Raw genomic sequence first — 15,827 nt, 5'->3', positions numbered from 1 at the left:
TTCTCCATTATACAATTACCCCAAGTCCATTGCATTTTCTGTATTTGTTTTTTTGCTTCAGTTGCTTCTTTCATTCTTCGATTTCAGCAGAATTATATACGTGCAAACACGCTGTTGTCTGCTTTTTTTGGACTTCACATTTTGTAGCAAACCATTATTTCAGGTAAAGATGGCTTTTTGTTTTATTTGCCTGTAACAGATCGGGTAGTGTGACATCTGCTGTGTACAGGCATGTGTTACAGTACTGGAGAAGAATGAATGCCATCTTTTATTAGCCGTCTTCTGAGTTTTGGCAGCCCTCTGTGGAAGCTCGTGGTCTGTTGGCTTTGAGATTGGTAAACACACTGAGGGCACACTGAGTAGCCAACATGCAATGGTTAGTTTTTCATGCGCACGCACACACACACACACACACACATAAATAATTGTGTACTTTGACGCCCATACACTCTAGGGGCGGGGATCATAGGGTGGTTATCTAGCAGTGTTGAACACACCAGTCTGAGCCGGTGCTTGGCCCTGCTAGCTGCAGCTCAGCTCAGCTCGCACACTGAAGCCACAGTTGGGCTGGCCGGACGAAGCCGTTTGTCCAAGCCATACGTGAGATTTTCTTTTCTTTGCCTGCCTTCAAGAATCCAAAATTTCCTGTCCAACAGAGGAGGGATCAGAGTCTCTTGAGGTTTGAGGTACTTATTCTGTGTTTAACCAACAAGCCCACATCTCGTGTCCAGCTCTGGCCTCACAGGTCTCCTGCCACTATTTTGTGAACAAGCTCAGGTTTCGGGTTTCAAAGATCCTTTTGATTGTCTGGAGTAATGCCACCCGCTATACCGAGAGGCTGTGTAGAGAGATGCTCCCCCACATGCAGGGTACATTGAATACACATTTAGTTGATGTTTGATATTGCTTTTGTTCCGTTTTGCTTATTTGTCTTATTAAGCAATGGTGTAGTATCTAGAGTTGTATAAATAAACATTTTACAATCAGAGATGGTGATGAATTGAACTCAAAAGCCCAGGAAGATGCAGATGATGCAGGTCTTAAAAGTGGAAATAAAAGCTTCAATGATAAAACTCTTTAAATGCTGTGAACATTAATGAATTATCCCAAACAATGTGCAAAGAAATTGAATTTTTCTAAAGCAGTATTTTATACTTCAGACTAGGACCTGAAGCCTGGCCGATATGGGATTTTTTTGGGTCGATACTGATATCGATATTGGGGACAGAATAAAAACTGATACTGATATATAGGCCGATATCTTTCTTAAACATTTGTTCGATCTGCACAGTTAGATAAATAGATAGCTAGGTAGATAGAGACATACAAATTAATGCAATGATCCCTCATATGCAGTAATTAAACACTCATGGAAAAGATACATGACGTAGACAAGAGGGTTACTTTACTGGAAAGTAACTGCACGTACGTACATCACTGCTTTACACTCTGGAGAGAGATCATGCTTGATGTTATCAATTTAGCGCCCTCTGCTGGTGAAAGAGAACCGCTAGTGAAATACAATGAAACTAAAATGAAATGTTGTTTGACTGGAGAATAAATCGATAGTCACAGGATATGCCGGGAAATCAGTCAGGCACTACTACAGACTGACGTACATATTTGCAACATTTAAAAATGTAAAAAGCGCTTAATTTGAATGCTTTATGAAGACACACAACTGAAAATACAAACAGTCTGACTTAGGTGTGCATGTAGAAATTTTCCGCCTGACCATTTTTCTTGTTACAGAGGAGAGACAGAGCTAAGAGTAGAGTGTAAGTGTTGGTACAGTATGTTCACCTCCCACCTGCTGTGTTTCTGCCCTGCATGTGGGCGATCACGGCTCACTATGGAGACAATTATCTCCGCTATAACTCATCCTATTACCGTAAAAAGCCTACATACCTACAGTATATACATGTACATCACGGAATAAATAGCCTGTTGCTCATCTCCATTTAACGCTGGGATGTTTTGGAAAAGATGATCAGTATTACATGGCCAATAAGGAAACCAAATGTTCATCATTTGTTTATGTGATTATCTGTTTTCCACTCTGAAGAATTATAAGTAAAGGCTGCAGGTTTTTTATTTTTCAGTTTTGCAGATCCGCTCACAGTAAGTCCTTTCACACTTTCTATTCCGCAAACAGCTTTATATCACTGATTATTTTAAATAACAAAGATTCACATTTCTTTAAATATGAAAAGGAAGTGGTGGGCAGGGAGCTGCAAGTAAAGTGTGAAGTGTTTCTTCTGCATTGAATAGTTTTTTTTAGAAGAGTAAATAACCGCTTTGTGTGTTTTTTTTTAACAAGTCCACATATGCCGTGTTCCTTTTCTAAGAAAGAGCTTGTTTTTTTATATTTAAACATCAACACACTTCAACTGAGTAATCCACACAGATAGATTAACTGTCGTGTGGTGTGAAGATTACTTATTAAAATGTGCAGTTGATTATGCCTGATTAAGTAGAGTGGCTGTAGTTTGCACAGGTAATACATGTCACTTAAATAAAAACCTGCTCGTCCGTTGCTCCTTAAATCACAAAAATCCGCTCACAATGGGGGAGATCACATAGCTCCCTGGGTGGCTAATTTTTAATTGTCAATGTTGGATTTGCTTGCATCCAAATAATATCTGTTATTATGAAGGAGTGTGTTTTGTCATGCATTATTAAACAGACGTTTTCTTTGTAATATCGAATGCTAAAGGCATCGTCTGAAGATAAGTTAAGCCAACTTTAAGAACGATTGGATGTTCTTGGATGTCTTTTGGATTTTGCTGTGTTTCCCAAAGTGGGGGTCGTGAGACACTGAGACGGAGGGGACGCGAGATCCCATCCAACAAAAAAAAAAAGAAAAATGGAAGATGGTTTTAAATGGCATATTTGACCAATTATTGCGAAACAAATATATAAAATAAGTAGTTCCAGTGATTATGTGTGTTCTGCTTCTAGCTTTTTTTTACAATAAATTACAAAATAACAGTACAGTGTTTGGGCTGTTGTGTGTTGTTCACATGCCAGTGTTTGGATAGGCCTAATAGTGTGTGTAGCTTTGTGCAACATTAAATGTTCAAACCACCTCCTGGGACAATGAGGGTCCCCAGTCTTTAGCACCGTCATAATGGAGGTCATGGGTTGAACATTTTTTGAACCCCATCCATACAGTATAGCTGCAATGCTGTTGATCAGACAGTGATGCTGAATAAACATTAATTGGACCGTCCCACAGTGTTTGTGCAGGCAGGTGATTAAGAAACAGTTCTTTATGGTCTTCAAATGGATGCTTGTAAATATGGGACGACTGCAGGCAGGTTGCTCACGGGTCAGTGGACCAGAGGAGGTAAACAAATGCGGTGTGTGCTGTTTGAAATGTGTAATGCACATTTCAAGTCTTTGTTGTTACAAAAATATCTGCCTTCACATCTGAGGGAGAGTGAAGCAGATGCTGGTTACAGGCCACAAGTTTCTCCTCTGAGCTATATTAAAGTGTCTGCATTAAAACCACAACATCAGAGGTACAGGCAGTGGGGAACATCGTCTGTTCTTCTGTCAGCTGAATATACCCTCATAGACACTCTGACTCATCAGCAGGTGTGGAAACAAACAGTGTCAACACCTTGTATTGTCACTGGGCAGCTTCACGGTCTAACATCTGTTATTGTACTTCCACTTGAACATTAAAAAGAAGTGTTTTCCCTCAAGTATTCAGAAAAATAAAATAATTCATATCATTTATGTAACCATAGCAATTAACCTTTGCTGAAGTGATTTTCCGGCAAATTATCGTTCACTCTAAATATACAACACGCGGTTAAAAATCACATCGGTTAAAAAATGGTGGAAGTTATGACTTTCTAGTTCAGACTCCATTTAACTCATGGTTTAAAAAGTGAACACGAGGAACTGATTAAATAGCAAAGGCCAAACTGAAAGTTAACTTTAAAGCTTGAAGGAAATAAATCTATTCTGTGTGGATTGTTCACGTCATAAGCTTAATAACATGACTGAAAGAAGGGTACAGGGCATTATTAAACAATGTTGATCAGTTTGAGTGTCTGCTCAGCAGTGATGCTCATCTGCATGTCCTGCAGACAGTGCTGGGAGTATTTCACTTCAGAACAACATTTCTTTATCACCCTGAGCATTGTTTCCTGCATTCGATGATGTTAGAAAAAAAAATGTTTTGCTAAATGTTTGAAAGATTTATGTCGATACTTTCCAACGTCCATACAGATTTAGAAAGGTCTTCATCTAGTTACTACACACTACACACAATTTACTTCAAAGTCATTTTAAGATAACCACATAAATAACACTGAGAATATTACAAGTTTCAATCTTGGATCTTCTTCAGTTTAACTGTTTTTGCTTTTATTTTTTCTGACCTTTACCTATTTTTCTTGTATTTTATTGTATGTCCCTGCCTTTTTAACTGTATTATATGCACTTCCTGTGTTTCTCTTGCTTTTCTCTTGTTGTTACACCCTAGCCCTCTATTTTATTTTTACATCACCTCTTCTCTATTGTCGTCCATACCGCTGCACCATTGCAAATGATGGTTTTTCCTCGATGTGTTTTCCAAGGATTCAAATCAAAATAAATGATGATGAGCTTAAATGAGCCCATTTCATACACTTACACATACAAAGATGTTTAAGTGTAGCTGTTTTTTTACAGCACTTTTTCAGGGAGGAATGAATCCGATACCAAAGATAACCGATCCAAACAGTGGTTAACTTAGCTGTGAGTAAGTAAACAGACAACACATACAGAACATATACTACATGTGACCTGTTTTACTGTTCGTGTGAATTATGCATGACACTGACGGGTATTTCAGTCACACTTAGGAGAGCTTTGATGCTAACTCCTCGGCATATGCCACTGCTCAGCGAGGGTGGGGAGAAGTAGCGACTGATGTGATCCATCCGGGTCAAATAAGTTCTAATGAGATCCCCCTGTTGCTCTGATATCTTGGTACTTTTGGTTGCGCTCTTCTTCCACTGTTTTCCTCCGTGTTAATCCCTACATGCTGTGTCATGACGGATCACAACAGTGACCTTCTCCAGCCTTCACTGACATCAGCATGTTTGCATTTCCACACGTAAAAGCAAACATCGTGAGGCTAGCGCTGCACTTTCTTTGCATCGTCGGTGTTGTTGGCGTCACAAACACACCTGCATCTTCTGTGAGCAGCTGGAAATGTGATGATTCAAAGTAACTCCAGAGGCGTGGGCTCTTCAGTGAAAGCTGCTGCTTGAAAATACTCTTAAAACTAGAGTTGGCTGGTAACGTTGGTTTTTTTTGTGCAGTGTCGGAAAAGGTTTCTAATAAGAAATTAAGGCGGATTAATTCGGATCTCATATCTGCTGGGAGGCGTAGTTAAACACAGATGAGGACGATTATAACCCTTTTCTGCTGTAAAAGTCCCTGAGCATGACACTCTATGAAACACAGTTTACTGAAAATGATGGCAAATAAGAAATAACTAAATGATAATTGTTTTAATCAACGGAAACCTTCAAGTCAACAATGAGTCATCTGAGCTGTAGTCTCTGACATCCTGTTGAACAGTTAGCAGATCATGTGGTTTCTAAATGACACATAATGACAGTCATAGTGTGTGTGTGTGTGTGTGTGGGGGGGGGGGGGGTAATTTGGGATTTGCATATAAACACCACTGCAGTCCCTGGTGTGTGTGTGTAGGTCTGATGTTTTACAGTAGCTTTAAATTGAACACAGTCACTCAGAACTAAAGAGCACCACTTTCTGTTTGAGGTTTTTTTTTTTTTTAAACTTTCAACATATATTGTGTGTGTTTCAGGGCTCTCTGCATCCCCAGTGTCTTCCTCTCCTCAGCTGCCTCTGAAGCCATGGACTAGAGCTTGCGTCTGGTCCTGACAGTCCTGTGGGCATCAGATGGCTTCACAACAACCAGCAGCAAAAATACAGAAAGTATGTGATAACTTAAAGTTGAACCCTCTGCATTGTCTGTGATGATTTCCAAGTAACATTGAAATGATATAACTGTGGGTACCCTGTATGTACTTCATGTTATCAACAAATTCTAGGAAAAGACTAAAAACCAACTGTGACCCACTTAACGTTCACTTTATCATGAGTTAATCCAACTTACTGTGCCCTGTCCTGGGAAGCACTCAGAGCTCTAACAGATGTAACTTATCAATAAAACAATACAGAAATTACTGTCTTAGATTCATAGTACAGAAGTATTATCTATACTTAATAGTATTACTATTGTTAAGTGTTTTCTCTGCAGCCAAACACCTCGTGCTATTGTCAGACTGTTGTACTCTGCATTGAACTACGGTTTTCACTGTTGGGTCATTTAATTTGTTACAATATGTTTTATACATTTCGCTTGATAAATGTTAATCAGAAAAATACCTCTAGCTATAGTAGTTTAAAAAGTTAAACATAGTCAAATGTACATATCTCCACTATAATAAGTATGAAGTCTAAAGCAGCACAAACCAGAAATGCTAAAACAAAGTAGAAGTACTACTTCATAACTTAACTAGATCCACTCCTTTAGTGTCCTACTTTCTCTCTCATTTCACCTATTGTCTGTTATGTTGGTCAAATACTCACTCTACAGCCCTGAATCCACTGGAATCATTATATAAAGAAGCACTCTGGTGTACAGTATCTGAGTACAGTCTGTTTCGGTGGGAAAACCTCATCAGATACAAAAAAATGTCTGCCTAGTTTGTAGGATTCTTAATGGTCTTTTCCTCCAGAGCTCCATATTAGTGGAGTTTAATACCGCAGTCAATTACAGAGTCAACATCCTATCATTCATTTAAGTTAAAAAAAATGGTTTATTGAGAAGCAACAATGTCAACACTGATGCTCTACCTACCCATGTTAACTTTAACTGTATCATGTCCTATGTTGGATATTATTTGTTCTGGTTACCCAAATTGTGCTGTATATACAGTATCTGTATTTTTCAATACTACTGAACGTATGTTCATGGGTTATATTTAATTCTATGACGCCAAAGGGACTGCCGATGAAAATGAGCCTTTGGCCTTTTAGCTCACTCGGGTACATTTACACTCGTCTGAATGTTGATTATCCTCTTCAACTAATCAATCAAATAAATAAATACGTATTCATGACTGAAAATAATCCTTTAAAAAAGGTCTCTTTAGTCCGGTTAGAGTTGTATTTGTTGATAGGAAATAAAAAAAGCCTTCCTTAAAGGCTTTATATGTGATATTTCACACTTAAATGTAATAGAAATCAAGTATCTCCTCTGAAAATAACTCTGTGAGTCATGACTGTCTACAATGGGTGTAACACCCGAGTCCCACTGTCTGCGATGTTTCCGAGTTTTCCGAGTCATATCTTCAGTTTGTTTATCGTGCCGGGACGGCGGCTGACTCATACTGTACTCACTGCTTAACTACGTTTTTAGATCACGCTCATTTCGGGTAAATTTAAATGCAGTGTGAAGATACGAGCATAATAAAGGTCGCTAGCATTAGCATGCTAACACAACAATGTACCGCGAGTTGTTTTGGTTTCATGCTGGTGCTCAAGGGCGACATCTGCTGGATCAAAAACGCATATAAAGCCTTTAATTGAAACTATAAGTATGGGTCTGTTTCTTGAGATTTATATTTTGAACGCTTAGGGCCTGAAAGTCACAGACGTTGGGTCGGAGAGGGGGCGATAAAGACGATATAGATAAATGTCGGCTTTGTCCATTAAAATAAACCCAACGTATTTTTAAATTGTCTTCTTTGATGTTCATTGCTTCCTACAACACGGGAGCTGACAAATTCACTAAATGTCATTATGATTAATAAGAAGCTGGACAGCCCTTGGTTTCTCTGGCCCACATGTTTTTTTTTTTTTTTTTTACGTCAGATAGAGAAGCATGCATTAGGTGTTTCTGAGTCATAATTACCTCCCACAGGGGAAGTGATGTGAATAGTGCTTTTCTTAAGGGGAAAATGAGGTTATGACTTATTATATTCAGCTATTTCTGTCTCGCTCCGCATCACCAGACTCGGGGCTTTTTGCCCTGTAGAGCAATATTGTGATTCTCTCTCGATGGGAGGCCTATTATTCTGCACTGAGTTAAGTGTCCACCCCTAGAGAGTATAATTAGGCGCACATATGTTGTCTCTTTGGTCCTCAGAGAAGGGAAATACTTCACAGATTGGCTTTCAAGCCTTTTGAATCTAATGTAAGATGTTTCCTATGATTTAAATGAGTAAAGCTGCCAAAAATACATTTACTATTAACGAAATAAGCAGGAACTTTACAGTACAGGCAGGTGCCAAACACTGGAAGTCAGCCTGTGCTAGCTTGCTAAATTATTGTTTTTTTTTTCCATGACAACAAATGTTGTATTCTTAGGAAGCTTACATTGTAGGTACGAGCAGTAAATGTACATGCTAACTCTGCAGCCAGTGGGCGTTTCTGGCCCCAGGAGGAGGGGCCCAATTTGAATGTTGTTTACAAGCTGCAATGAACAATGCGACTGACTTTACCTTTAAGGCCCCTTTATGATTCAAACTGGTTAGTTATTTTAAATTCAACCCAGAAAATGAGCTATAGTTTGAGCATTTTTATATAGGGTTGATTTGGGACTGACTCACTATTGTTGCCAGCCTCATGTGGCCATATATGGAACTGCAGTTTGGGGGAATTTTGCATTAACTTTTTTAAATCAGCCCCTGAGGTTGCTGCTTGACCTCCCAGGACAGAGGCTTTATCAACCAAACTGAAATAGAGAAGATTAAAAACTTCTTTTTTTTTTTGGGTCAGCTACTGATCCCTGGTGTGTTGGGAGTTTCTCTTGAGAGCAGGCGAGAGGAAGGAACACAAGGAAATAAGGAGGAAAGCATAAACATCAAGAAAGAACTCCCTCAGATTGTCCTTTTAACATGCCTGACACGATCTCCTACAAACGTGGCTTTGAACTGTTCCAGCTGCCCGACCGCCCTCTGTTTCCTGTACAGTAGTTTATGTGTGCTTAGGTTCCTTCAGTACAACAATACACATGCAACACAATGCAAATGGCTGACAGTAACTAGGTCAGCTAAACTACAGCTTAAGTGCAGCTTTGACTTATCAATAATGCATAAGATAAAGACCAAAGTTGCTACTGTAGATCTCAAACAAAGATATTTTTCCTCTCTGATGAAGAAGCCGTTCTGAGTATTGTTTCTTCTTGTTCGAGTGAGCTTTTAAGTTTTATTAATTAATAAAAAAAATACTCACTGAGAGGAGATGAATTAAGATCTTTTTTACATCTGAACTGCTGACATTTTTATTATACTTTTATAATATCAGGACTTTCCGGCCCTGATGTTTTTTTAGATTTACCTTTACATGCAGGAGCAGGAGGAGCATTATTCAGCAACGGTGACAGGCTCTGCTTTAATACCAACACAAAAACGACATTTAACTATGTTTCACATTCAAACGAGACTCTAGAAAACACGACACTGGCAACAAAGGAGAGCAGTTAAAAGAAAAGCGAAACCAACATCATCAATTTTTCCACACTCACAGGAAAGAGTCTGCATGAATTTGGGGTGAACAGAACATTTCAGGGTTGCAGTGAATCTTTGAGAGGTTCTTTAGGTTGTCTTGTAACGTTCATAAAAAGATGAAACTATATCAGAATAACACACTTAGACTCAGAATCAGGAAACAACAACGTTTGTTTTGCATCAGCTCTTTTTACTGTCTGTTTGCTCACAACACTGAGCCAGAACCCGGTGGTCAGTCATGTCATGTGACAAACTGAAGCTGGAGCCTAAGAGTCTCTAGCCTGCTCTCGGCTCCAGCCTCCTCCTTAGGGTCAAAGCCACAGACACACACACACACACACACACACACACACACACACACACACACACACATATGGTAATGGCCTGGTGTCAGAGCTGCAACCTGTGTGGGTTTGTGTTTCTTCACTGACAATGCTCTGAGCTCCGTTCCTCACCCACACAGGCTCAAGTGGAACGAAAGCTATGCATGGTCTCATTCATTCCACGGGCTGAGGGAGTGACTGCTTTGCATCTTAGGATTGTTATTTATGACTCAACAAGGCTTTATTTGTCGATCATTAGAGCCCAAGTGTTATAAAGCTACATTTTCTCCATCTTACATCACACTGAGTTAGACTGCTCCGAACAGCGGCTTCACAGGACTCCCCTCTTGCTGTCCGGCTCTGATGTAGATGCTGGATCAAACCCAGAGACCCCCGCATGACACTCTGTGGCCGGACGAGTTGTTGTGATCATGGGCGGGGGGCCAAAGGCTTTGGAGATAGGCAGGTGTGTCCTGAATCCGACCTCTGGCTTTGTTGTTGACATTACATCTGTGCTGCTGGACATTATGTTATGACTGTTAGGAAAAGCTGGGAGGGGAAAGGGAGTGGAGTGTTATTCACAGTGTTGTGGTTTATCAGCTCTGTAAAGCATTACGCATCAGTCCAAGCAGACTGAGGCTACTACACCGGGATTCAAATAACACACAGGGGTTAGTGAATGATGTTTTTTTTTTTTCTTTCTGATGTGTGGCTGAAGCTGTGAAGGAGTGTGTTTAAAACCCTTTCTGTGTTTCTATTTCTTTCCCCCTAGATGAGAACGTGAAGGCTGGCGTCCACCAAGGCCTCCGCTGCACCTTGGGCAGCGCACACACATGATCACATGACTCTGGACATGGATGCGGTCCTGTCAGACTTTGTTCGGTCCACAGGGGCAGAACCGGGTCTGGCAAGAGACCTGCTGGAAGGTAAGAGACCCACAGTGTCTTGCACCACCCGCACAGACTACAAATAATAGACGTAGCCGCTTCGACGTCACTCATTGCTTCGATGACTGCTGTTTTAAATCCTCCAGTTAGATATTTCGGCCTTTGCCATGTTGGTTTCCTGGGGCCAGAAGTACCAGTATTTAGATCACAGGATGGAGCAAGGAGGTGCCAAACTACATATTGTCACAGCTCTACAGTCTGTGCTTGTTGCTAATTTATTAGATGGCAAATGAGCTGGTTAAATAGTTGCTCTCTTCAGAATTGTTTGTGGCGGTCGCAGGCCGCAGTAGTTTACTTCTCATATCGACTCAAGCAACTAATAAAGTGAGTGGACTCGCTGATGCACGACTTTAAAGGCAGGGTTGGTCATTTTCCCCCAGATACACTTTTTAAGATGTTGGATGAAATTGTCTTTAGGTCCCGACAGAAATTAATAATTCATGTGCTCTGAAAAACGAACCAAGAAAATCCGTCATCCGTAGCAGCTGTCAGCCTGCGAGGTAACAATTTGATGAACCAATCACGCCTCCCTGTCTCCCTGCTCGTTCTCTGCCCCTTGCGTGCGCTAGCGAACACTCAAAGCGCGGAGATCATACTGTGATTTTGTCATTTGCCGTTGTGAGGAGTAAAATTATCAAGTTTTTTTTATCATGCGTTATGATAAAGTTTAGTGTTTCCTTACCGCTGAATGAGACGTGAGACGACGTCGTTGTCTACACAATGCAAGCGATGAGCTGAGGTCCGCTTCTGGAGCAATAGCGCTCTTTAGCATGTAAGTGAGGGGCGTGGCTTTTTGAGGGAGTGCTTAGGGAATGCTCATTTCAAAATCACGCTACCGTTTTAGAAAATGACCAACCCTTTCTTTAGCTGGGTAATTTTAAAAGAACCAGTTTACTTATCACAACTGTGAGCTTTCTTCTCTTCAGGACAAGTCCAACAACGTTCCCGTTCATGGACTGCCACAATATTTCTGACAAAATCTGAACAAGTCAACAAGCCAGGAACAGTGAGCACAAAAAAACCCTCCTATACTCGATTTTCACTCTCGAAAAAGCTGAAGCAGTTGATTCTTGGAAAGCAAAGGAGAACAATAAAACATGCAACAAGTCAAAATAATTGTCCAATATTAGTGTGACAGAAGATCTCCAAAAAGGCCATGAAAACAAGTTTAGTGACTCTGTTTGTTGAATCAAAACCTGGCATCACTGCTTAAAGCAGCCACGCCCCTAATTCTGCAAACCTTTAAAGATGGAGTCAGTACCTTTTGTTAAAAAAAAATCAAATAACTAAAATTTAAAGTTGTCTGAATCTGAATCTAAAATATAGATTTATATTATTAAGTAATGCAGCTCAATAATTACTTACAGACCTTCATATGTTTATGGTACTGACTGTGTTTGCAGACTGTCCTCTGCCTGTATTTTCATGTTTTGGTTCACTCAGGATGTTTCTGGCCGGGGAGTGGATGCGTTTCCCCCAGCCAGTGACAGAGAGAATCAGCTGGGACGCCATACACACCAGTGATTATTGCAGATGTGTACACAGTGGCAAAGAAGAGAAAATATCAGTGAGGCAAAACGCCTGAAGGATAAAGCTAGTTCCAAAACCAGCTTCAACCTTGGATTAGCCTTCACTTAGACCCGTAGTTGGCCTGTTTTCTGCGGTAGCTTGCAGTGTAGGTACAAGCAGTAAACGTACATGCTAACTCTGCAGCAGGCGGGCACTTCTGGTGATGAGACCAGGAGGAGGGGCCCAATTTGAATGTTGTTTACAAGCTGCAATGAAATACTGACTTTACCTTTAAGGCCCTTTATGATTCAAACTGGTAAGTTATTTTAAATTCAAACCAGAAAATGAGCTATAGTTTGAGAGTTTTTATATAGGGTTGATTTGGGACTGACTCACTATTGTTGCCAGCCTCGTGTGGCCATATATGGAACTGCAGTTTTGGGGAGTTTTTTTCATTTATCAGCTCCTGAGGTTGCTGCTTGACCTCCCAGGACAGAGGCTTTGTCAACCAAACTGAAATAGAGAAGATTAAATACTTTTTTTGGGGTCAGCTACAGATCCCTGGTGTGCTGGGAGTTTCTCTTGAGAGCAGGCAAAGAGGAAGGAACACTAGAGGAGAGGAAATAAGGGGGAAAGGTAAAGAAGGCAAACAAAGGAAGGGAAGAGAAGAGCATAGTTTGCAACAGTGGGCCAGCTTGCTGATTTAGAGGCCGGTGTGACGTTTTTACGAGTGGACTCTCCAGGGAGAGCTCAGTGCCCATTCATTGGAACTCATTGAGGAGCAGAGTGCTACTGGCACTTGTATAGCTGACATACAGTGCCGCTTGGGGGGGAGGCAGAAGTGCACACTACAACAGAAAACTGGTTGATGGTCAGTTGAATTGGCTTTGATATGTAGGAACAGTAAAAGTGATGTTTGTGTTTATGTTTCCATTTCTTCTAAGTAGCCATTTTAGTCTCAGCCAGTTTTACTTTCCATTCCAGTATCTGTTCAAACTGCAGTAAAGAAATGCTGAACTCAAGGATGCAGCTCTATGTACAGGGGGAAAAAAGCCTGCTCCACATTAATCAGCCTTCCATTAGGGGATGAAATCCTTATAGAGAATGTGCAGTGCCTGTGTGTGTCCTGGAAAAGAAACATTTCGGGGGTGTATCTATGTGTGTATATTATGCAGTCGGTGTCTGGTCTGATGAAGAATTAAAGCGTTTGGTGTCTGTCTCTCCCTCCCCCTCAGCCCCTTTTTCTCTGATTCTGCTCTGGAACAAAGCCACCAGGGGGCTACATGTGACACCAAACAAGACACTGCACTCAGACGAGACAGACGTGGGCCTGGATGTCCTATTTCTGCCTCTTTTTCTGGTGTTAGCCTACCTTGGCAGGCCTGCATCAATCGGCCGCTCTGTGACCCTCTCTGCTCTCAGTTAGGATGGTGTGTGAGGGGCGGGAGGAGAGACAGTACAGAGGCAGACAGAAATATGACAGTCCTGACTGTAGTGCTTCCCTCTAGAGGCTGCTTTGTGAACTGTTTTGACATCAGTGTTCATCATTTTGGGACTGTTTGGATGAGGACTTTTTTATATATGTATATTCAGATGGAAAATGCTAAAGTAGCGTATTTGTGTTATGTTGCTTGAATTTAAGGCATCAGTTAGATGAATGAAGCTTACTAATAAAATATATTCTCCTACTTTCCCATGAAAAGCCCTCCTGTTCATACATTTTAATAAAAAGAATAATTAGCTTATATTGATGATTATATTCCATGTTAAGATTCTATATAAATGTATTAACATTTAATTGCTGACACCAGCAATTACAAGTGAAGCAGCGGAAATGAAGTAATAGTAGGCTAATGTAGAAGCATTTAAAGGCCATGCATTAGGGCCAGAGTAGCTTTGTACTGGACTTTAAGTTGTATTCCTGGATGTGTGCAGATCCATAGCGCACAATCAGTTTTGCATTGATTGGCGTGAGAGACAGTAGTAAGTGATGTCGGGTTTCACGTTTCAGACGGCTGAGAAGCGTCGTGTCTGGAAGCCAGAGAGGGAAAGAGGAAAAACTTCCTGCCAGACAGGGAGTCCATTAATGCACCATTGCCTCATAAACATGCTCCGATTACATGCAGGCACTCTCTGAATATTTGCAGTTGCAGGCGCTGATGTGACTTTGCCAAAGACAAGAGATGAGGATAGATCCTGTGGCATCATGAGAAGACACACTTACTTGTGACTTTAAAGCTGGAAGGAATTTCTTTCATGAGACAGACAGCACCCACAGGAGACAACTGTGTGTGTGTGTGTGTGTGCGCGTGTGTGTGTGTGTGTGTTTGTGTTGTTTTTTTTTTGTGTTACCAGTGTGTGGGTACATTCTCTGGCACATCAGGATATTGCTGTCACTCTGATACTGGATATGTCTACCATCACTTTCTTCATTAATGCTTCACCATCCAACTTAAGCCTCTAGTTCTCCTCATTCTACCCAGACGAAAGCACTGTATGGAAATGCTCCATATAAACTATAGATACCATTATAGTGGAGACTTTGAATTGTATCTACAAAGATCTGCACATTTATCAATCAAAACAAAGCCACAGAGTTTATAGTTTTCTACTCATAGTTATTATTTCTTTTATCGTTTTTGTTTGTTTTACAGCCGTCTTTTTAACCGGGACCTGAGTACCTACTTTCGTTCCCTTTTATGTTCTGTTCCTGAATGATAATGAAGCCTCCTTAAATCCTGAACATTTCACTGAAAAAAGGAAATACCCTTTAATCATTGTACAAAGACAACAACATTTCTTCTTCTTATTGATCAGTGTTGATGTAAAATGAACCCCATGTTTGCTTGTGTCCTGCAGGTAAAAACTGGGACCTCAGTGCTGCTCTGAATGATTACGAGGAGCTCAGGCAGGTCCACACTGCCAACCTGCCGCAGGTCTTCAACGAGGGCCGCTACTACAAGCAGCCAGAGACACGTGACACGCCCACCCATGTCAGCAAGATCGACAGGCCGTGTGCGCAGAAGCAGGAGGACAATGCACAAGGTACAGTGACCACATCACCAGCTGTGTTACCCCCCCCCTACCAGTAACTTCAACTGTTTTTCACTTTCTTCACACTCATCCTCCCTTCTTCTCCACTCCAGAGAAGCGTCTGTCCCGTGGGATCTCCCACGCCAGCTCTGCTATCGTCTCCCTGGCTCGCCTGCAGGTAGCCAATGAGTGTACCAGCGAGCAGTTCCCTCTCGAGATGCCCATCTACACATTCCAGCTACCGGACCTCAGCGTGTACAGCGAGGACTTCAGGAGCTTCATAGAGAGAGACCTGATAGAGCAGTCCACCATGATGGCTCTGGAGCAGGCTGGTGAGTACTACAGAATATGATATGATATGATATGATATGATATGATATGATATGATATGATATGATATGATATGATATGATATGATATGATATGATATGATATGATATGATATGATATGATAATAGATTTGTAAACCC

At 41.0% G+C, this 15,827-nt stretch overlaps 1 protein-coding gene across 1 annotated transcript in view; it reads left to right on the top strand.

Moving 5' to 3' along the window:
• Positions 1 to 15,827, top strand: part of otud7a (OTU deubiquitinase 7A) — a 40,997-nt gene that overhangs the window by 9,529 nt on the left and 15,641 nt on the right. The window contains exons 2-5 of the mRNA XM_020631315.3: positions 5,834 to 5,964; positions 10,641 to 10,794; positions 15,184 to 15,369; positions 15,471 to 15,689. Of these exons, the coding sequence (XP_020486971.1) occupies positions 10,710 to 10,794; positions 15,184 to 15,369; positions 15,471 to 15,689 (490 nt within the window). The 5' untranslated portion in view covers positions 5,834 to 5,964; positions 10,641 to 10,709. The remainder of the gene's footprint in view (positions 1 to 5,833; positions 5,965 to 10,640; positions 10,795 to 15,183; positions 15,370 to 15,470; positions 15,690 to 15,827) is intronic.

Source organism: Labrus bergylta, chromosome 7 (genome assembly GCF_963930695.1).
Source record: "Labrus bergylta chromosome 7, fLabBer1.1, whole genome shotgun sequence".
In the NCBI taxonomy this organism is placed as follows: Eukaryota; Metazoa; Chordata; class Actinopteri; order Labriformes; family Labridae; genus Labrus; species Labrus bergylta.
The sequence above is the reverse complement of the archived record's forward strand: the minus strand, read 5'-3'. Positions and strand labels throughout refer to the sequence as shown.